Source organism: Ochlerotatus camptorhynchus, unplaced genomic scaffold (assembly GCF_037179485.1).
Source record: "Ochlerotatus camptorhynchus isolate MF236.1 unplaced genomic scaffold, CSIRO-AGI_Acam_v1.1 ptg000361l, whole genome shotgun sequence".
Taxonomy (NCBI): Eukaryota; Metazoa; Arthropoda; class Insecta; order Diptera; family Culicidae; genus Ochlerotatus; species Ochlerotatus camptorhynchus.
Window position 1 is genome coordinate 4,473,353 of NW_027040849.1, and position 21,671 is coordinate 4,495,023.

General features: G+C 40.5%; 1 protein-coding gene across 2 annotated transcripts; it reads left to right on the forward strand.

Moving 5' to 3' along the window:
• The first annotated feature begins 2,730 nt into the window (after nt 1-2,730).
• On the forward strand, nt 2,731-21,634 carry Rexo5 (RNA exonuclease 5). Of its 2 annotated transcripts, none has more exons than XM_065231821.1 (3): nt 2,731-2,825; nt 3,067-3,920; nt 20,422-21,634. In XM_065231821.1, exons 2-3 carry the CDS (start codon nt 3,137-3,139, stop codon nt 21,504-21,506), a joined length of 1,869 nt encoding a protein of 622 aa, XP_065087893.1. In that variant the 5' UTR covers nt 2,731-2,825; nt 3,067-3,136; the 3' UTR covers nt 21,507-21,634. The 2 variants fall into 2 exon arrangements, with proteins under 2 accessions (XP_065087893.1, XP_065087892.1); XM_065231820.1 differs by having other exon boundaries at nt 2,732-2,825; nt 3,026-3,920.
• Nucleotides 21,635-21,671: the final 37 nt, after the last annotated feature.

Below are 21,671 nucleotides of genomic sequence, written 5' to 3' on the forward strand. Positions count from 1 at the left end.
ACAAGAGTTTTAACATCTTTTAAAATTTTCACTTTAAAATTTTTGTGTTTAAGTACAATAAATATTAAATATAATATTAGTTATAAAGGGTGATACCATAGAGGTAACTCTAAGACCACTGGGTCCCGAAGAAAATCATTATTATTTTTGGCTCACTCAGTACCAGAACAACGGTCCCAAGCAGTCCCAAGCTATTTCACTCACCCCTGCATGTTCTGCATGAATCCACACACCCCTGATGTTATCTGTCAAACTTTCATAGCGAATCAAAACAAACATAGTGTAGTAATAGAATTTCAACTAGAATAGGGTACGTTAATCGTTTGATTGGGACCAATAGGCTACTAAAGTGGTGAGCCAATTTAAAATCGTTAGTTTCGTATTGATTGTTGGTGATACGGTCAAAATTTGGTCAATATCAACTTGACGTATTTCTTTCAATTTTGCATTTAAAAAACCTGAACACCCCTCATTTTGAAGGTGTGTGTGTGTAGAATGTTGCTCCTATTTTGATTTTGGAATTCACTCTTCAGTTGTCAAAATGCCGTCCAAGCAAGAAGAGCAGCGTATCAAAATTTTGCTCGCGCATCGCGAAAATCCGAGCTACTCGCACGCAAAGTTGGCAAAATCGCTAAAAGTTGCCAAATCAACCGTTACAAATGTAATTAAAGTGTTTGGGGAACGTTTGTTGACAGCCAGGAAGTCTGGATCGGGGGGAAATCGAAAACCGGAAGCCGCTGAGACGACAAAGAGAGTTGCCGGTAGTTTCAAGCGAAACCCTAACCTCTCTCTCCGAGATGCCGCAAATAAGCTGGCTGTATCGTCTACAACCGTGCATCGAGCCAAAAAACGAGCCGGACTATCGACTTACAACAAGGTAGTGACTCCAAATCGCGATGATAAACAAAATACGACGGCCAAAACGCGATCCCGGAGGCTGTACACGACGATGCTGACGAAGTTTGACTGCGTGGTAATGGACGACGAAACCTACGTCAAAGCCGACTACAAGCAGCTTCCGGGACAGGAGTTTTATACGGCAAAAGGAAGGGGAAAGGTAGCAGATGTTTTCAAGCACATGAAACTGTCAAAGTTCGCAAAGAAATATCTGGTTTGGCAAGCCATCTGTACCTGTGGCTTGAAAAGCAGCATTTTCATAGCTTCCGGGACTGTCAACCAAGAAATTTACGTGAAAGAGTGTTTGAATAAACGTCTGCTGCCTTTCCTGAAGAAACACGGTTTTTTTTTTTTTTTTTTTCCTTTGGTTTGTTTTCCGTCGATCTTGTTTTCCGTGCTGAGCACCAATGCTACCGACGCCAGGAAGGCAGCTCCCACACCTGGACCCTACATATCGACCCATCAACTTATGAACCGGGGACCAACGGCTTTACTTCCCTTCCGAAGGAAGGCGTGATCAGAGATGTTATGCCTCAGAACATCCCGGCGGCGCCGACTGGGATTGAACCCAGGCCTGCTGGGGTGAGAGGTAATCACGCTTACCACTACACCACCGGCGCCGTTAAAGAAACACGGTTGTTCCGTACTGTTTTGGCCGGATTTGGCATCTTGCCATTACGGTAAAAAGGCCATGGAGTGGTACGCCGCCAACAACGTGCAGGTGGTTCCCAAGGACAAGAACCCTCCCAACACGCCAGAGCTCCGCCCAATTGAGAAATACTGGGCTATTGTCAAGCGGAACCTAAAGAAGACCAAAAAAAAACTGCTAAGGGCGAGCAGCAGTTCAAGGCAAACTGGCTTTCTGCGGCGAAGAAGGTGGACAAGGTGGCTGTACAAAATCTGATGGCAGGGGTCAAGCGTAAGGCCCGGCAATTCGGATTTGGAAAAGCGGAAGCCTAACTGAATATTTTTCCTGAATTTTATACTAATTGAACTTGAAAAAGAAATTTAATTTGTTTTTTTAAATAAACGATTTCACCGATTTACACGCGTTTTCCCTTGACCAAATTTTGACCGTATCACCCTTTATAAAAAAAAATAACAACAAAAATAATGTCATAGAACCAATTTTTTTGAATGGTGAAAACTCGGGGGAAAACGTAAATACTGGCGCCCCTGTACTACACGCTATTCCAAAACTACCCAAATTTGGGTACAATCCACCCGGATCGGTCAAAACTGAACTACCCAAAAATGGGTAAACTGTGCTGGGAGTGACAAGTTGACAAATGAACAACGTCGATCGGATTCATGTCAATGTTGTTCATTTGTAAACTTGTCACTCCCAACACAGTTTACCCATTTTTGGGTAGGTTCAGTTTTGACCGATATGGGTGGATTCTACCCAAATTTGGGTAGTTTTGAAATAGCGTGTACACAAACGCTGCCCGCGCTCAATGAGTAAATTACCGAGGTAAACCAATCGATTGAGTTGTGTGAGTGAAACCCTTGTACGTTACAAGCAATTAGTGACGTCACTAATTGCGTTTACGTCGATTTTTTGGTTTACTAAACAACCATATTTCACGATCTGTGTCACCTCTCTCTGTTCTTATTGGCCCGCGGTGTGCTACCTAGATCGTGAAATATTGTTGTTTAGTAGGCCAAAAACAACGCAAACGCAATAAGTGACGTCACTAATTGCTTGCTTAACCGATTGCCTACCCTTAGTAATCGACACATTGCTGCCAGGCTACCACACCAATACTAATGCACACGTGATGTCGTCGCTGAATGCTGACTCTTGTCTTGTGGTTGGTGAGTGAAGAATGGCGTTGTTTAAGTGATTTTCTATGCGGAAGCACGAGGGTTCGGTTTTACGAAGTAAAGCTGTGAAAAAATAATTAAATTCATCAGAGGCCTCCGTGGTAAGCATAGTTCTGTAGTTTGTTGATAAATGTTGATCCATTAGTGCTGTAGTTTCGTGGAAATCCGGTAAAAATGCTACCGGTTAAATATCGATCCACGGCGCCATTTTTTTATTTCCTCCATGTTCTTTGTACCTACCTAGCTCATAAAATATTCTGGCATTTTTTTTTACCTAAATTTTCCGTTCTGCTCCGTTCAGCAAATGGAAGAATCAAACCTGAAATTGCTTTCGTCTTCCAGTGGTTCCGTTAGCAAAAGGGACCAACGTCTGGAGCGCAAAAAGCGAAAGCTTCTCGCCTTGGCCGAGGTGATGCAGTTGAACGAGCAAGACGGGACTAGTTCTACTGCTGCTGCTGGTGCTACTCTTTCCTCGGCCGATGTTAGCAGTTCAGTTTCGTCGACAGTGGAGAACGGTTGTCAGCAGGAACAGGAACCTGACCCGAAGAAAACAAAGTTGGAAGACGGTGATTATCGTGTGTTGAAAGCGGAGGTAAACCAACGACGTGACAGAATGCGGAATATCCCGAAACTTCGTTTGAAGGAGGTGGGGGAGGAAGCGCTAATGAAGACCAAGCCGGAGGAGCGCGTTCCGTTGTTGTTGGATGATATTCAGGCTCTCTTGATGTATACTTTGCTGCGGACCGATTCTCCAACAAATCCTAGTCGGTGGGCTGCTTTGGAAAAATCAGCCAAACTAACGCACACAACTGTACTGTTAATCGAAGGACTTACGTCGGATGATTTCATCGAATTCGAGAGCGATTTTAAGGAGTGCAAGAAGATATTCCACCACATACTGCAGGTGGTGGTACCGAGTGACCGGCTAGTTGATGAATTGGCATGCGTGCCACTGAGTGACACGCACAAGGATATTCTGTTGGCCGAGTACGGCTCCTTGGAAGCGGCTATGTTGGCCCGCAAGGACAATCTTCTGATCAAGAGAAGCATTTTCACTAACATCTGTTTCGATGTGGAGGACAGCGGTGGCGACTATGATGAAAACGATCTACCCCATGGCGATAAGTTTCCTCGGACGCAGTTGCTTCTATCACCCATTCAGATGATCAACGAAGATTATCCAATGCCATTGACGGGTAAGTTTGTTCTTGATTTGTTTTCATTTCATTTGATTCATATACACACAATGATGGCACCCCACACTGAAATGGCAGTCTGTAACAATCGATTGCTTCGTTGACGTTGCCACTTGAAAAATGTTTACTCTTCAATTTTACTTTCGAGAATCGAGATAAAGCGAGCGAACGCTACCCGCCATAAACCGTTGTTTCTCTTGTAGGTAGATTTTTTAGTAACGTCGAGTGATGCATTTTATGCTGACTGGCACGAGTTGTATTTTCTTTTTTGTTCACTGGAATCATGACTCATGCTTCTTCTTTGAAGAATACATTTGATTCATTTAATGGTTAACGGGCTGGTTTTGTATTTCGAAGCGAAGTGAATATCCCATACAAAATATCAAATTTTTCATCAGCGTGAGAAATGCATATTACAAACATTTCAGCTCTCGTGGTACTGTAAACTTGTACAGGTGTGTTCGATAAAATAGCAGCGCATGCTGATTTTCATACAAAATGGTCAACTTGTTACATTATGATCAATTGAGCTGAAACATTCGCCAAAGAACTACAAATATGTTCAACTTTACGATTACAAAATATTAAATTTGTGGAAGCATATGCCGGAAAGTGAGACACCAGGTAAAATTGTTCATAATACCACTACTAATAATTTTCATTTCAGCTTAATTTTAAGATTTTAAATTTTACATTTTTCAAAATTCTTACAATCCCCACCCAATTAACAAATGTACATAATAGTTAAAAATGTTTAAAATATTTGCAGCACGTAAATTTTCAAATAATAAACTGCTCTTATTTTGAACAATTTTACCTGGTGTCTCACTTTCCGGCAGGTGCTTCCACAAATTTAAAAATCGATTACAAATATGTAATCGTAAAATTGAACATATTTGCTGTTCTTTGGCGAACGTTTCAGCTCAATTTATCATAAGTTAACAAAGTTACATCATGTCAAAGTTGACCATTTTGTATGAAAATCGGAATGCGCTGCTATTTTATCGCATTTTATATTTTACCATTAGCCGAGTTAAATTTAACTCCTGGCTAAGTTAAAAGTGACATTTCGAAAGTTATTTTCTATGTTCGAAAATCCCTGTGCTGTCGATCGACCGGTTTTCGAGAAGAACTTAGCCTACGTTGTCAAAATTTAACTTCTTGTCTGTCAGAAGTAACCACGCTCGGATAACTTTCCATCTGTCAAATTTAACCAAAAGTTAAAATAATCCACCAAATGGTTCAGAGCCTTAGAGGTATGGAGAAGTTTCTAAAAGCTGTAGGAACTCAGCGGTGAGTACCTACAGCTACAGTTTTTTTTTTTTAAATTTCTGATATAACTAAGTAGAAGTGAAACTCCTGGGTTATTCCCAATGGCTGTGTACTAGGCAAGATCGAGTATTTTCGGCTTCTTGTAATAGGATCTTGACGCTTCTGTTGCGAGCGGTTTGCCGGCTCTCAACTCAGTGTTCTAGATGCACTTCCACAGTTATTAATTGAGAGCTTTCTATGCCAACCAATGTATGCATGTATTGTCACCTAACTGGTGAGATAGAGTCACGTGACTCGCAGAATAGGGGGACTCACAGTAGTCTGCGTAAGACAAAGCCAGCAGCATTAGATGTCCCTGATTTGTTATAAATAAGAATAGGTATCTCACACCTCTTGAAACCAGCGGCACGAAATAAGTGTGACTCTGTGCCAGTTTTTGCTCACTGTGCAATGTCAGAAATTCAACTGTTTGCGAGCAGAGAGCCTATACTGTTCCAGGAGTTGCTATTGTCAAATCTACGGTGAAGCTACGTCTTACCGTGGTGGTTAGGCAAGTTGGCGATCCGCCATTTAGCAGAACACAAAACGAGTTTTCAATCAGCGTGTTTATTTATTACGCTTCCTTTCCTGCATGCATCTGCTTCCGAGTCCCTTGTGGGGCGATATCCGTTCCAGTCTCCTCCAACTAAGACCTCTCCTTCGATGTCTGCAAGTGCTTCAAATAGACTCCTTATTTTCGGCAAAATCTCTCCGATTAGCGAGTGATCCGGGGGTAGGATGGAATCCTTGGACGATCTTTACTGCTTCTACTTCTATCGGCAGAAAATTACCTAAGTTTAGGACCTGGTATCCATAGTTCAAGTGGAGTAGGATTCCTACTCCTCCGTAACAGCTTGACCTTCTAGCTGATTCTAGGCAGAATCCCCTTAATCTGAAGTACTCCCCTTCCTTCACCCATATTAATAATTAAATAAATAAATAAATAAATAAATAAATTAAATTAATTATTAATTTTCCTGCAACAAACAAACATCGATGTTGTTTTCGTAATGGGCGAGTGCGGCTCTTGTTTCCATGGGTCTAATGCTTTAGATGTTGTGTTGCACCTGAGCGGCCGTTTTGTTCCACCATCTCTTCATCTCTGTCGCATCTCGAGTCACCTTTCCACTCTTCTTCAACTTCTGTTTGACAATATTTCTCAATTTTGCGGAATTAATCATGTCGTCCAACCATTTTACACAGAGATGGCGCTTTTCCGCTGGTAGGAAGTGATACAAATCCCCATATAGAGTTTGAGAGAAGTGGGAATAATTCGCTTCCGTGAAATTATTGTTAAACAAGCTACAATTTAATAAAAATGATTTTTTCCTCATACAGTTGTACCTGCTTTACTACCAGTACCCATAGAGCCAAAAAATTCAAATTTGAGAGAGAAAATTCTCTCTCACGAGCTCAATCTCTCAACATGCCATGCATTTTGATGACACTCGATTTGTGATTTCCCTTTCACAGATTACAAAATAGAGTACCTGTCACTACAAAACATGTCTGGTACCTCTATATATGCATTTAGTTTAACATTTGAAGTTCCTCCTTTTTTACATATTCTGCACAAAAGATACTTTCTGCCCCGCCCCATACATAAAAATCGGCGGAAAATTATGTGAGGGGTGAGCTATTTTGTGTGCAGAATGTGTAAAAAAGGAGGGACTTCGAATATTAATCTAAATGCATATAGGGTTAATTACCCCATTTTCGGCCTATTAAGCACAACCCGCACTTAGTCTTTCTTAATCTAGCGTAGTTTAGCACCAAACGGAATGTTATTATTGCTGATGGCTTCCAAACTTATTTACCTTTCCGTACGTACCGTATGATTTGCTAAAGAGAAACCAATCGTTGAGATATTGTCAAAAGTCTAACACTGCTTCTTGACGCCAAACTCGGCCTACGGATTCTAAACTCGGCCTAACGCATTAAAACGCCATTGAAACGCCAATGAATTCACTTCGGCCTATCGGATGAAGATAAAGATTGATTCGTTCGGAGCGCTTCATTTGTATTTGATAATATTGGGTGCGAACATTCATATCTCGTGTTCTTATTGACTTCGTTCGGTAGCATTTGATCTAAAGTATCGTACCAAACGCATTATTTACCTGTTAACGCTGAAATCATGGATTCATTTGATGTTTTCTGCTTGATAGGCCCAAAATGGGTGCTTAGGCCGAAGTAGTTCTCTACCCTATAGAGGTACCAGACATGTTTTGCATTGCTCTGTCCTATGTGAACAATTAACGGAAAGCAGATTATGCGTAGTTTCCGATAGATGTTACCGCAAACAACAGTAGTGACATCTGATGGTACATGAATCCAGAAGCTTGACAAAATGATTATTTGAGAGCAGTGTGGTGGCTTGATGTCCTTTTCGAAGAAATCAAACCTGTTATCTCGATACCACTGTAGAACTTCTACGCTGTAGTGGCAGCTTGTCAAATCAGACCATTGTGAGCCTTAATGTACGGAAGATTACGTTTTTTCTGGCACTCCTGCTTGTACATTTTGGAATCCATAGTCTTGTTTGTCACGAAAATCTGGGTTTTTTTGTCCGCAGCTGCAAATACCTTGTCAAATCATAAGCTTTCTTGCAAATTTACCGGCAAAACCAAATTTGAACTTGCTAGGGACATCACCTCGACCAGTGGCTTTATAGTCCATGAGCTGGCATCCTTCGTACTTTGTAAGAACCTCATTGTACAACTTCCTGGCACATCTTTTGGCCACTAGATTCTGCTTCAGTGTCCTTTTTGGTTACTTACTGGCCCGAAAAGATCGAAATCCTTCTCGCTAAAGAATCCTTCTGACGGTGCTTTGGCTGGCATTGAATTTCTTTTCGATATCATAGGCCCCAATTATGTAAGTCGAGTCGAGCGTCGAGTGTCGAGTAACTCGACACTCTCGTCGAGTAACTCGACACTCGACGCCGTCGAGTGTAGCAAAAATAGGCATTATGGAAGTCGACTGAATCAGATTGAATTGGCCATAAAACTCTAGCGTCATGTCATTTTTGACAGATAACGATCAATATTTTTAATGATTAATAATATTCAAGTTTGTTTTTGTTGTTCCGTTGAAGATTTTTTTGTAACAATATTGAAGTTCGTGTAATTTTTGTTATTAACGAAGTTGAGGTTTCATGCTAGATTTCAAGTATTTTAATGGCATTTAGCTTGTGGTTCAACTGTTAAACGCTGTCCAGACTTTTTTTTTTTATAACACGTTTATTTAGAACTCTTTTATCTTAACATCTAGAGACAGTTACAGCATAGATTAAAATCCAGTGCATCTATTGTAAAACTACTGTTGACATCTAAAACAAAGTTTACATAAACGATAAACATTTTTAGAGCCTCGTTTTTCGAATTTCTGTTCGCACTCTTAAATTCAGGTATCATAAACATTTGCAAGGTTACTCTTCGGTTTAAAATTTGCTCCAATTTTGAACGAAGATAATCCCACAGATGGCGTACACGCCTGCATGTAAAGAGCTTATGTTCAAGATCTTCGACCGCATTCTGGCAATGAGCACATATTTCACTATCCGTTCGATTCTGCCTGTAGAACATGGCCGCGTGCGGGATTTTGTTGTTTACCAATAGGTAATACGTTGACTTCTCTTCTGCTGATAGGGTTCTATGCCGTATGTTTCGCCAAACTTTAGCCCATTGAACGTTAGGATTTTCTTCCATTACTTTTGGTGTTTTAAGAGAACTACGATAAAAGTTTTCGATACTACTTGCAGAAGGATTCCTTGACACATTTCCGGGGATGTAAGGTAGCTCCTTGCTAATTCTTTTCAGGCATGGATACAATGCAGGGATTCCGTTGACGTTGGGTGGGTTTGCCATCTGCGTAACGAAAGATGATGCAAAAGGAGTTTGTTCTTGGCACATCACAAAGCGATTTAGCAGCAATGCTTTACACTTAAGCCTCGGAAGGTGAAGATTGAGTCCACCTTTTTCTACAGGAAGAGTTAATTGCTCCATTGCTACTCTACAAGGATATCGCCCCCAAATGAACGATCCAATTTGAGATGTCATTCTGGCCACTGCCGGGTTGGAAATACTGAGGACCGATGCCATGAACCACAATCTGGAAGTGATGAACGTGTTTACGAGGATGACCTTTTGGTGAACGCTGAGAACTCGAGGTTTGAAAAGCCACATAAGTTGAGATGATTTTCGAATAACGTCTCCCCAATTGTAATCAATGATGCGTTTCAGAGAGTTGAAGTATACGACGCCTAGGATTTTGACCGATTCATGCGCAGCGAGCCAGTCGCAGTCACGTCTGATATTGCGATGTCTTCCTACGATGATAGATGTTGTTTTAGTAAAATTCAGCACAGCTCCCGAGACAGTTCCAAAGTCCATAAACGCCTTCTTGATTGTATCCAGTTTTGTTTCGTCCATCACAATTATGGATATGTCGTCCGCATAAGCTACAACGAGTTCTAGAGGGTTGTTGCAGATGGAAGTGAGTTTTTCTAGGAGAGGGTGAAGGTAAAGGACGAAAAGGTGCATACTCAGAGGGTCACCTTGACGGACTGAGCGTTGGATGGGGAGCTCGATTGTTAGATTTCCATTCACAAGTACACGAGAATGAGACATGGACATAATATTTTGGACGAGGGACACAAAGTCAGAATTGAATCGCATGCTCCGCATCACAACCAAAAGAAAATTTACATTTACGCGGTCAAAGGCGTGATCTAAGTCAAAAGAGATGAGCCTTCCAGTTCTTTTCTTGCAGTTTATTTCCGCAATTCTATCCTTAATAGCACATACAGCTTCAAAGATGTTTCTTTTGGAGTTGGAGCATTTCTGATTTGGATTTAATATATTGTTCTCCATCATAACTTTTTCCATTCTTTGCTTTAAAATGCGCGCAAGAATTTTATAATCAAAGTTCAACAGTGATATGGGCCTATATCCTTTGATTGTATCATCGTCACCTTTTTTCTTACAGAGAACTATTACGCCATCCATGAATTTCTTCATTATGTTGCCACGTAGTGCTTCATTGATGATGAGATTTAGCTGGCGGTGAATTATTTCGAAAGTTTTCATATAAAATTCTTTTGGCAGGCCGTCGCATCCAGGAGATTTTCTTGAAGCGCTGGATTTAATGGCAAAGAAGATTTCTTGGGTGGTAATTTCGTCCATAGCTTGCATGTTTGATGCAGAATTTTCAGGAATAACGCGATTACTTGGAAAATTTGTATTATCTGGCAAATTTTCAGCAGAGTAAAGTTCCTGAAAATATTGACAGACGTGCCTTTCGACTTCAACAGAACTTGTCAAGTGATGGTTCCCTTGCCGTATTCTATGTATTGTGCTTTTATTTCGACGCTGAAGACGGTCCCCAAGCTGGAAGGCGGAAATTTTCTCACCTGCAATATACCTATTGGTCATTAATTCGTACACAAACTTTTGAGAAATTGCTTTGCAGATGAAGCATCTGAGCTTTGATTTTGTTTACTTCGGATATTCCTTGCGAATTTTGGTACAAATTTTCATACGCTTCACGCAGCTTACAGTACAGTAATTCATTGCTAGCATGAAATCCTCGAAATGCAAGATTGGTCTTCCATTTGAAAAAGCTTAGAGTTCTCGGCTTGGCACATTCAATCCACCATCTCATCCAGCTGTCATAATTTCTTCTTTCTCTGAGCCATCGATTCCATTGAACCTCATACTCTTCAAGGTTTTCGGTAGTCAGGACATGTGGGCGAATCGACCAGAAACCACGGCCGTGTGGTTTACCTAGATCTGGAAGGCAGCATCTCACTTTGTATGCTTTATGGTCAGAAAAGGGTGTAACGAGATACTCAGACGTGCGAAGATGCGGAACAAGGGCATGTGATACATACATTCTATCTATACGCGAAGCACAATTAGGGCGGACGAAGCTAAATGCAATTTGGTTTCTATGGAGATGGTCCCAACTATCGCACAGCTGGAGATTATCTATAAGTTGTTTGAGGGCTAGACTGTAGTTATTGGACCCGGTTGCATCTTTGGTCGATACAACACAGTTGAAATCCCCACCTAGCACTAGATGGGACAGAGAGCTTTGTAAGTAGTGAGGGAGAGTGTGTCTGAAGAGGAACTCACGAGAGGACGCATTTTGAGAGCCTGAATGAGCATAAACATTGCAAATAGTTATAGAATTGTCAACAGTTACGGTGAGAATTCGACTGTCGAGGCTGCGCTGAATATTGGAAATAGGTATGTGAGGTTTGAGGGCTATGGCAGTACCTCTTTTGGCGTTATCGACGTTCGTGATCACATTAAAGCCTGGTATGGACATATGGGGATTTTCGACTTCTTGTAAAAGAATGATATCAAAATCCATCAAACGAATAAATGTACACAAGGACTGAATTTTATTTACATTAGACATAGCACTAATATTGATGCATCCAATATTGTAGCTCAGAGGAGAGTTATTCATTTCACTTAGGGCGTAATATTCATTTTGTTAGAGAGTGGGTGACCGATTACCCGCGGTCTACTCGGGATTAGCTGTAGGATTGCTTTGGTTGGTGGTGGTTTCGGGGGTTCATTTAGATTGTCTAGTTTTTGTTTTTTGTACGTTTAGAACGTTTAACTGTTTGAAATGATCCATTTTCACGGGACGAATCACAACTTTCACTGTCGGAAATCAACATCGAGATATTACTTGGATTCGATACTTTGGATGGGACTTTGAAGGTACTCACTGAACTCGTTGTAGTTTCAGCATGTTGTTGTTTTTCAGGCTGAGGGGCCCGCTCATGTGGAGTACTTCGTGCAGTCTTCTCATGTGGGTCAATTCCGCTTTCATCCTCACGTCCTTCCGCTGCCAGTTGTACGTTGCTGTGATCGTTGCTTGTGGTGGTGTCGTCGACGGGTTGAGCAGATGAGTGAGGTGTAGAGGCATTGTTGGTATCTGGAGCAGTTGTAATCGATGGTGGTCGCACCGGGCCCAGAGATACGAAGTTGGGCAACAGTGTTGGTGCGGAACTCTTGTTGCTTCCTACTACATGGGCAAAACTAGTTGATGGATTGTTGTTTGCTTGGGTATTGCTGGACTGTGCTGCTTGGATCAATCGATTGTTGAGATCAACCTTTTGTCCCAAAAGCTTTTTGTTCTCCACACAAGTAGAGCCTTGGTGAGACGGATTTGCGCAATGACGGCACGTTTGGAGTTGGTTACGATAGGTAACCAACGTTTGCTCACCTTGAATGGTTACGAAGGATTTGATGTGGCGCTTTAGTGCCATTTTCACGATACGCACACCTGTTGGAATTCCTTTGAGTGGAAAGTTTTCACCCCAGACCACATCCTTGATTGCCTTCACGTCTCCAAACTGCTTAAGAAAAACAACAATTTCCTCATTCCGAACGTTTTCGGATAGATCATGGATCTTGACTTCGATGCCACCGTCATCCATGAACAGGCGCACCTTCACCTTCGTCTTGTTGACCTCGAGTTCATGTTTTTCATGATGCTGCTCAACAACATCCTGAGCACATTGTAGATCACGGCACTTCACATGCGCACAGTTTTGTGCATGATTCATTTGCAAACGAACGACATGTTCCACGGTCACAAACGTGTGGATTTCTTCAAACGACGGACGTTTGGGAAAATTTGAGAAGTCGATCTTGAATGTGTTCTCACGAGGACGCACTGAAGCCATAGTCACTATGTAGGCACAACGTTTGCAAATTGTAAAGATTTTCGTCAGGCAATACTGACGCGAAAACGATTTTCACACACCGAGGTGCGCGCACGAGAAAAAAAAAATACTCCGAATGCTTTAGATACGTCTGGTTTCGGCAAGAGCTTGAACCTAACTATATTTTTGTTATTAACGAAGTTGAGGTTTCATGCTAGATTTCAAGTATTTTAATGGCATTTAGTTTGTGGTTCAACTGTTAAACGCTGTCCAGACTGGAGAGTTATAACATGTTATAACTCTGTAGTCTGAACATACTATTATCGTAAGTTGTCGGATCTTTGGTCCTAGTCCTGATTCTTTATCCTGTATTGAAACCACGATTAAAATAAGTCTCAGTAGTCTTCCAGTTAGTCGCAATCTGTTTTGACTACCAGAGAACGATTTGGAAAAGTGTTGATTTTTTCTACGAAGACGAGGATAACCAAGAGGAGCTGGTTAATATTTCAATAATGCGTAGAAATATTCGCGATACTTCAAATCCAATGTCGTTATCAGACAATGAGTAAGTAAATACTAGTGTAGAAGATTTGATCATTGAGCATTTCTAGCCCAAATCGCAAATCGGTTGGATATGATGATTTCCGATTTGCATGGATGTTTGCGCATATGTTCTTTATCACCCAATGCTGCATTTTTCATTGAGATCTTTTTACCCTTCTTTCAAAGAAGGTTAAGGTACACCTGGGCAAGTGAGAATAGGTAGTTATTAAGGATTGTTACCGCAATTTCTCGCTTGGCCTAGTTCAGGGAATGTGAAGGTATATTATTATTTAGCTTTATTTAGGAGGCTTTCAGCCTTAGGCTGGTTCGCCTCCAAGACTTGTGAAGGTATAGCCTATACCTTCAATTGCCCTGAACAGGTCAGGCGGGAATCTGCAGTAACAATCCTTAATAACTACTTATTCTCACTTGCCCCGGTGTACCTTAACCCTTTCCTTCCCACACGGTTTTTGATAGTTTTGACATACAAATATGCGTTCCTAAGAAAAGTGCTGGAACAAAAAATGTTGCATATAACCAAATCCATAAAAAAAAGTTTTTGGTTAAAATCAATAGTATTTTAATTGTTTTTCAATAGTTGACCAGTTGGATTCCAAAAACCATGTATGGTCGAATATAATGGCCATACGAATAGGGTAAGATAACACGCGAGGCGAGACAAGACACAACACTTATCGTTCTTACAACATTTAAAACGGATTAAAAATTACCTTTCTGTCGACCGGTTTCGGGCGCGATGCTGCCCATCTACGGGACAATGTCCGACTGGTTACAATAGGATTGCTACGCTGTTGTGTAGACGTCCAGAGAAGAGAGTTGTTACTGTATTTTCAGCTTCGTCAAGTTGAACAAAGATGATGTGATGGGAGGATCATCTTCATTCATCAGTGGTTCCTGTGTGTTGTTGATATGCATTGATTCCCATGCATTGAGGTGTGAGGGTTTTCGTACTGTTTTGATGAGCTTCGCACTTTTCCAATCAATTTGATGATTGGAGGCCGTCGTGTGCGCCGCCACAGCTGAATCGTTTGATTTATTGTTGTCGACAGCATTTTTGTGTTCTTTAAGGCGAACTTTTACTTTGCGACGAGTTTGTCCGATGTACACCGAGGGACAATCCTGGCAGGGAATTCGGTAAATTCCAGACTGCTCATCCGCCGGAATCTTGTCCTTAAGGTTACACAACAGGTCGCGTAGAGTGTTGTCGCTTTTGTGTACTATGTGTAGTCCTTGACGTTTGAGTGTGTTTTTGATTGGGTTTGTGACTTTTGGATAAAATGGTAGGCTTCATCCCTCTCCGGCTGTAGTGTGGTTATGTTCTGTAGGCGTTTCTTGCGTTTGTGTTTTTGTAAAATTTTGCTGGTGAATTCCTTTTCGTATCCATTTACTTCCGCCGCCTTGTAGATACGTTCCTTTTCTTCAGCGAACTCTTCTTCCTCCATAGGTACATTATAGAGACGGTGTGCCATAGAGTGGAACTCGACAGCGTCGCGTCGAGTCGACTGCTGCATAATACCAAAATAGTCCTGTCGAGTGTCTGTCGAGTCGAGTGACGCTCGACTCGACTTACATAATTGGGGCCATAATCCGACAGCTCTGGTGGGTTTGTCCTAACCGTTCTCAACACCTTCATGCATGCAGCTTCCGATCCTTAGTTCCACTACGACGCTTGCTATGATCCTGCCGTCGATTTAGCCAATTTCTACGACTTTGCAATTTTTTAACCTGACCACGTCGGATTTTCCAAGTGGGTGTCCAAAACCAAAATTAATTTTTTGTGCGCGGCTACCATCAAGTATAACTTCGAAGTGACGAACCAGCCACTGGCTTAAAGTTACTCTAATAAAGAAAAAAATGGTGGGGTTGTCTTTAAGACACGACCGCATGGTTGACGTAGACTACGTTAAGCTGTGTAGTGAAATTCTCATGCACTTTTCTAGATATTGATTTAAAATACAGTGAAAGTGTCCTATGATTTCGGTCCTATGTACATATTTTGGGTTTCCTACTTAGTAAAACTTGGTAAATCCAGGACCTCATAAAAATGCGAATATACATTCTATTACATTTGGTCCCTAAATTACAATCAGATATGAAGGTAGGGCTTTCTTCAGGTGATTCATTGAAGCGTCCAACAATGACCGTCATGATGGCTGATATTCCCTATCACTTCAATATTTCTAGGGCACAAATCTTGGATGGTTGTGACATCACTCATGAAATTGAAACTCCTTGTGATCTGCACTGAAGCAAACGTGAAGCTCCAGTTTAATTGTTATATGTTTTGTGAGAACTTATATTTCAAGCTGAAAATTGCATTAGGTCTCAATTAACATGGATTGATTCTCTTCATTGACTTTCTCTTTATGATGTGTTTGTCGTATTAGATGCTAGATAAAAGCTTGTTTATCGATCTGTGTGCTGAAAATACCTGGAAATGTCTTTACATGGCCGAGGGGATACAAGGAGAAAGTCGACGAAGAGAATATTGTCAATATTACTTAGGACCTAATGCAATGTTCAGCTTGAATTGTTTCGCTTAGCTGTAGCAATGTAAATAGATGGAGGGAATCGAGCATTGCAAGTAGGCCCTTTTGAACGCTCACTGTCGAATTTCAATTCCTAGTACTGAAAAAAAAAACTCGACGGTACCTCTATTTATGCTAAGAGATAAGCAAAGCAATCGAACGGCCTCGTTATGCCGTTATGGGATTTTATAAACCTTTCTATAGCATAATTTTCCAAGTAGGATAGACTTCATAGCTTATCTAATTTCAGTGCTTGGTACAGAAATCAGTAATCTTTCACTAAACGCACATAATCTTTAAAAAAAATCAATGTTTAGTTTTTTTTCTATTCAAGCAATAGATAAAATATGTACCGAGAATTAAATGGAGGGATTTCAAGCTAAAATATTCTGATCGCGAGATATTCACGATCAATACCGAAATTTCGCATAAATGGCCAACCCGTTTTGTGTGTGTGCTGCTGATTTTCACTGTTGCCCAATGCTTAGGGAACTTTCATAAATAACATAGTAGTTGAGGATGGTGAGGGGGGGGGGGGTTTCAGAAGTTGTGACCGGCCATGTATTAGGTATAGCGAAACACGCTACGAGGGGGAAGGGGGTTAATTGGTAAAAAAAAATTCTACGTCATTTATGGATGGTCCCTAATTTTACGACTCGCGGTTAAAAGTGACATCAGTTATCGAGATGAGTTATAACTTTCGAAATCGAAATGCCACGTTTAACCACGAGTTAAAGTTAACTCTGCAATTGGGACACAGCCCAAGAGTATTTCTCGATTACTTTTTCGAAGGGACGTATCAGCTTTTGTAAACAACGCATTTGATAGTCGATTTGGCTTAACTGGTAGCTCACCCACACATGCTAACACCACCATTAGATAGGAGAAACTTTCCCCTACCTGATATAGTGGTGTTAGTAGTATGCGTGGGCGAGCTATAAGCGACGCCAAACCGACGATAAAATGCGTTGTTTCAGGGTGGCCAGCAAACCGGGAAAACCGGGAATACCGGGAAATATACGGGAATTCGAAAAGTAACCGGGAAAAACCCGGGAATTCGATCATAGAACCGGGAAAAATAAATTAACCAGACACTTAGAAATAATTAATTTTACACGTGACGGAATCCGTCTTTGACACGAAAGGTGAGACGTAAACAAACATGTCATGTAATATTAAGTGCTCCGAGATTGAAAATTTCGTTGCTCGACGAAAGGTACGTTTGATTGAGCTACATTTCGCCTCTGTTATGACTCAAATTTATGTCAAAATTGACGCTCGTATATGTCACTCTCAGAGCACCTAAATTTACATGATTTTTTCTAAGTGTGCATGCAAAGAACAAATTTTTGCAACAGATTTTCAAAATAAACTATTAAGGAGTGATTCTTTACCAAATGAATGTCTTGCTCTATTTGCTGCATCATTTTGTTCAGTTTCCCGTCTTATTGTTTTTTTTAAATTTAATCACTCAGCAATATTTCAAATTGATTTTTGTCGTGCATGGGCTGAAGATGCTGGACTTTGGAAACAAATATTTGTAAAAATCGAAACTGAACTATTCCGGGGTTTTAATTTTTCGTTATTCAAAATTCTCATGATATGAATTCCAGAATTAACTTGGAATCCTTCTCTGGATCCTTTGAAATTCCTTTCAAAATTTTCTTTTAACTCTATTCAAAGCAGCAGAAATCTTCCGAAATGTTATTTGGAAACCCCTTGGAGTATTTTAAAGAATGTTCTTCTAATTATCAGCAATTTTTTGCAATGCAAAAAGCTCTGTAATGACTCTTTCATACTAGGGTTAAAATTATCCCCGGAACACTCTTAGAACTCTGTTTATTCATAATAATTATCTTGAAATTCTTCTTAAAATTCATCTGTCATTTTCTCACGATCCCCATACAAATCTCCTCAGAATCACGTAGGAATTTTTCTTAACGTTTTTTTTCACAACTCGTTTTGATATTAATTTAGAACTTGCATTCTTCTGCACAGAAATCCCTCCAAATTCATCTAACAATTTTTAAGGATTTCATGTCAGAATAATTCTGGAATTCTGTTCAGAACTTCTCCTTCGAAAATTATGTGGGAATCCTCCTTATTATTTGTTTGAATTCAACATTTTGAACACTTTTAACTTTTAATAAAAGTTCTAGGGTTTGTCCGCAAGATTCTATAGATTGTTCTGTGATTTTTTTGAATATGTAGGTACATAAAGTGACTCATAGAGTTGAATTTATACTTTCAGTTTTAATAAATACTTTGTGTAATTTTGCTTTTATTTTCCCCACAAATAATTTCCGAAAATGTACAGTTTGTCGCGTTGTTAAAAATGCGTACAATTTCGTTTTTTGTTGAATATTAATAACCGGAAATTTTTTAAGATTCGAACCGGGAAAACCGGGAAAAAACCGGGAATTTCAAAATGAAAATTCACTGGCCACCCTGGTTGTTTATAAAAGCTGATAATGTCCTTTCGAAAAAGTAATCGAGATTTGTAGAACGCGGGATCGTTATCATTCAGGCAAGGAGGTTGATCCACTTCGGAGCGTTTGCGCCATCGAGGCGACGGCGCTGCCAGTAGCCAGTGATCTCGACAGGAACGATGCGTAAGATTCGAGGTGCAAAACACGCTTGACAGGAACCGCTGCCTTCCTACCTACCTGCTCACCCACGGTCCGAAGCGCAAATACGTTGAGGCATAAAAGCAGCGCTGTTTTATAACTTTTCAGATTCAAGCAGCACGATGTGCAACCAAATGGTACTCGATTATGACGACTGGGTTTGGGGAGAACGTTTATTTCATGAAAACAGTGATAAAAAGATAACTTTTTATATGTACAACAGTTATTTTATGAAAAATTGGAAAAGCATGTATTGTAGCAGATTTTGAGAGTTATTTCCTATCGATAGGTGTATTTGGATTTAAATTTCATCTATAAACGACAAAGTTAAAAGCGTTCAAAGCCTTACACCTTTTCGTGACGGTCGCAATTTTAGATTTTCGATTTACCCCCAGTAGCTTCCCGTAAAGACGTAGTCGACGTCAAAAATGTATAACTTATTTATATTAAACAAAATGAATCGTGACCATGGTGGGTACATGGTGATACAGCTTTGTCATTATATGGGTGAGGAGATCGCGGGGGGGGCGGGGGTGTGTGCGGTTTTAGAGCAAATTGTAAACAAACTCGGTCGCTGTCCCATACAAAAATACAACATGGCTGAATCATGAATTTGACACATTATAACACCTATATGTAGTCACCTTGATCGAGACGAACTTGTCAGCACTGAAAAAGGAAACATTTCATACCAAACTGCGCGGACAAGTCACGAATGACCCAAGAGCGTTAAAATTAATATAATAAAACAAACCAAACAAACATACCAAACAGCTGTCAAAACATTCCAGATCCGACTGCTAGGAGCACTGCAGTAAAATAAACATTGCGTCCAGATATAAAATGGCTCAAGCTATAGTGGTTAAATGAGCAAAACAGCTGGCTTTACCCTCCTTCGGTTGCGGCAGTCCCAATAATCCCTGTTTAAATATGGTATTAGTTTTGAATCTTCAAACGCTTGGGCAATTTACTTACATGCCTATTCAGGCAGAACTAAACACCTCTTGAGCTTTTGAAAATTTCGGGGTGGTCTTCAGAATTCATTCTTTTATGTCTTCTCAGTAGTGTGATCGGAATAGAAGTGAACAGACCGAAGAAAAAAACCGTTTCTAGATAACATAAGCAGGTTACTACAGTTTATAACCTCTTAAAATCACGATTATTTTATGTTTCCATAGTAACCAATGGAATATTTGTTCCTCGGTCTCAATTTGAATAAAAAAACATTAAATGTTGATGAACACATGCTCCTTGTTAAAAAGCAATGTACGCTCTTGATAATGAAACAATTAATTATAAAAAGAAACAAAAGCCAAAGTACGAATTATTTTTTTGAGTTAAAAGAGGGAGCATTCCAAAAAATGAAATATGTTAATTATTTAGAAAATTCCGAAATCAGTACTATTCGAAAGAACTGCTCAGAAGGAAGCATTATATTTGAATAGCTTGCCAGGTTGAAAAAATCGAACCTTCTTAATCTTTTCTCGAGACTGATTTCAAAATTAACTGAGCTTTGAGAAAAGTTCAAAGTAAATAAAAAAAAAAACTTAATACATTGTTATATGGAAAATTTGTTTCGATCAAAATGGAATGTGGGTGTTCAAAGATGTACCCAATATCTTCCGGAGCAATAAATGACAAATACATCGGCAACGGCATTAATTAAAACTAGAAATCGATTAACAACCCCGATTCAAACCAACCAACACCAGCATCTAGTAGCGATGAAACATCCATGGCATTTAATTTACCGGTGCTATTTTTTTTTCTCTCGTTTCCTCTAGGAAGCCTCAAGCACCGATACGCCGGATACGTGACCACCAACGATCACTATGCCCCCGTAACGCCCAAATCGCCGATGTTCGGTTTGGATTGCGAAATGTGCAAAACCAGCATCGGCGCGTCGGAACTCACCCGCGTGTCCATTATCGACGAACAGGGTAACGAGTTCTATGAATCATTGGTCCGACCGTCGAACAAAATCGTCGACTATCTAACTCCATTTTCCGGCATCACGGCGGAAATGATGAAAAACGTTTCGAAAACGTTACAAGATGTTCAGAAGGATTTGCGGAACAAACTTCCACCGGATGCGATTCTGGTGGGTCAGTCGTTGAATTTTGATCTGCACGCATTAAAGATGATGCACCCATACGTAGTGGACACCAGTATCCTGTACAACGTCACGGGAACGGCGGGAACCAAGAGTAAGCTGAAAGTATTGGCACAGAAGTTCTTAAAGCAGAATATTCAATGCTCTTCCGGAGGACACAATTCGATAGAAGATTGTACGGCTTCTTTGGAGTTGGTGAAACTGAAACTGGCTAAGAACATCTATTACGGCGATCAGTGGCTTCAGGACCGCCGAAATTATCACAAAAAAGTCAGCAGCAAGATAGGAATCGCTACGCCGGAAGAGATTCAACGTCTCGGTGAAAATTCCAGTACGACCGAAATCACGGCTACACTGTTTGGGCACGCCAGGAAGAAGAACAAGAAATCGGCCATTATAACCAATGGGGATAATTTGGACAACTTCAGCGGTTATTTCGGCGAAGCCATTCAGGCCAATAGGGATGTGAAGAAGCTACTCAGCTTCCAAAAGCTGGACTGCGACCAGGAGGTCATTGAGCACACCGTCGAAAAGTGTCTCAATTATGATTTCAACTTAAGCTGCATTCAGCTGAAGGATGAGCATTTGACCAATGTGGACACTAAACGGGAAAAAATTGAGCAGATCGATGGATGGATCCGGAAGTTGTTCGGAGGAATTTCGGTGAACGGATTGCTGGTGGTACTGCTGGCTGGAGGGGAAGTGAATGATCGGAGCAAGATGGCGGTGGCGATGATTCAAACCAGGAAGGGATGATTGAGCGAGCGCGAGTCAGAAGATGAAAATTTTATATGAAGGGTGTTGATATTTTTTTATTCGTTTCGTTACACGAAAATAAAAGAGAGCAATGTTCTATGTGCTGTTAATTCTGTTGAATTCTTAAATCAGCGTGTTTTGTTAGCTATAAATTGGGATTCCAAT

What these genes read in the sequence shown, in the direction of transcription:
- Rexo5 (XM_065231820.1), top strand. Translation starts at nt 3,029, where the DNA reads ATGGAAGAATCAAACCTGAAATTGCTTTCGTCTTCCAGTGGTTCCGTT. An exon ending in TTATCCAATGCCATTGACGG is followed by an intron (nt 3,921 to 20,421) that starts GTAAGTTTGTTC and finishes CGTTTCCTCTAG; the next exon opens with GAAGCCTCAAGCACCGATAC.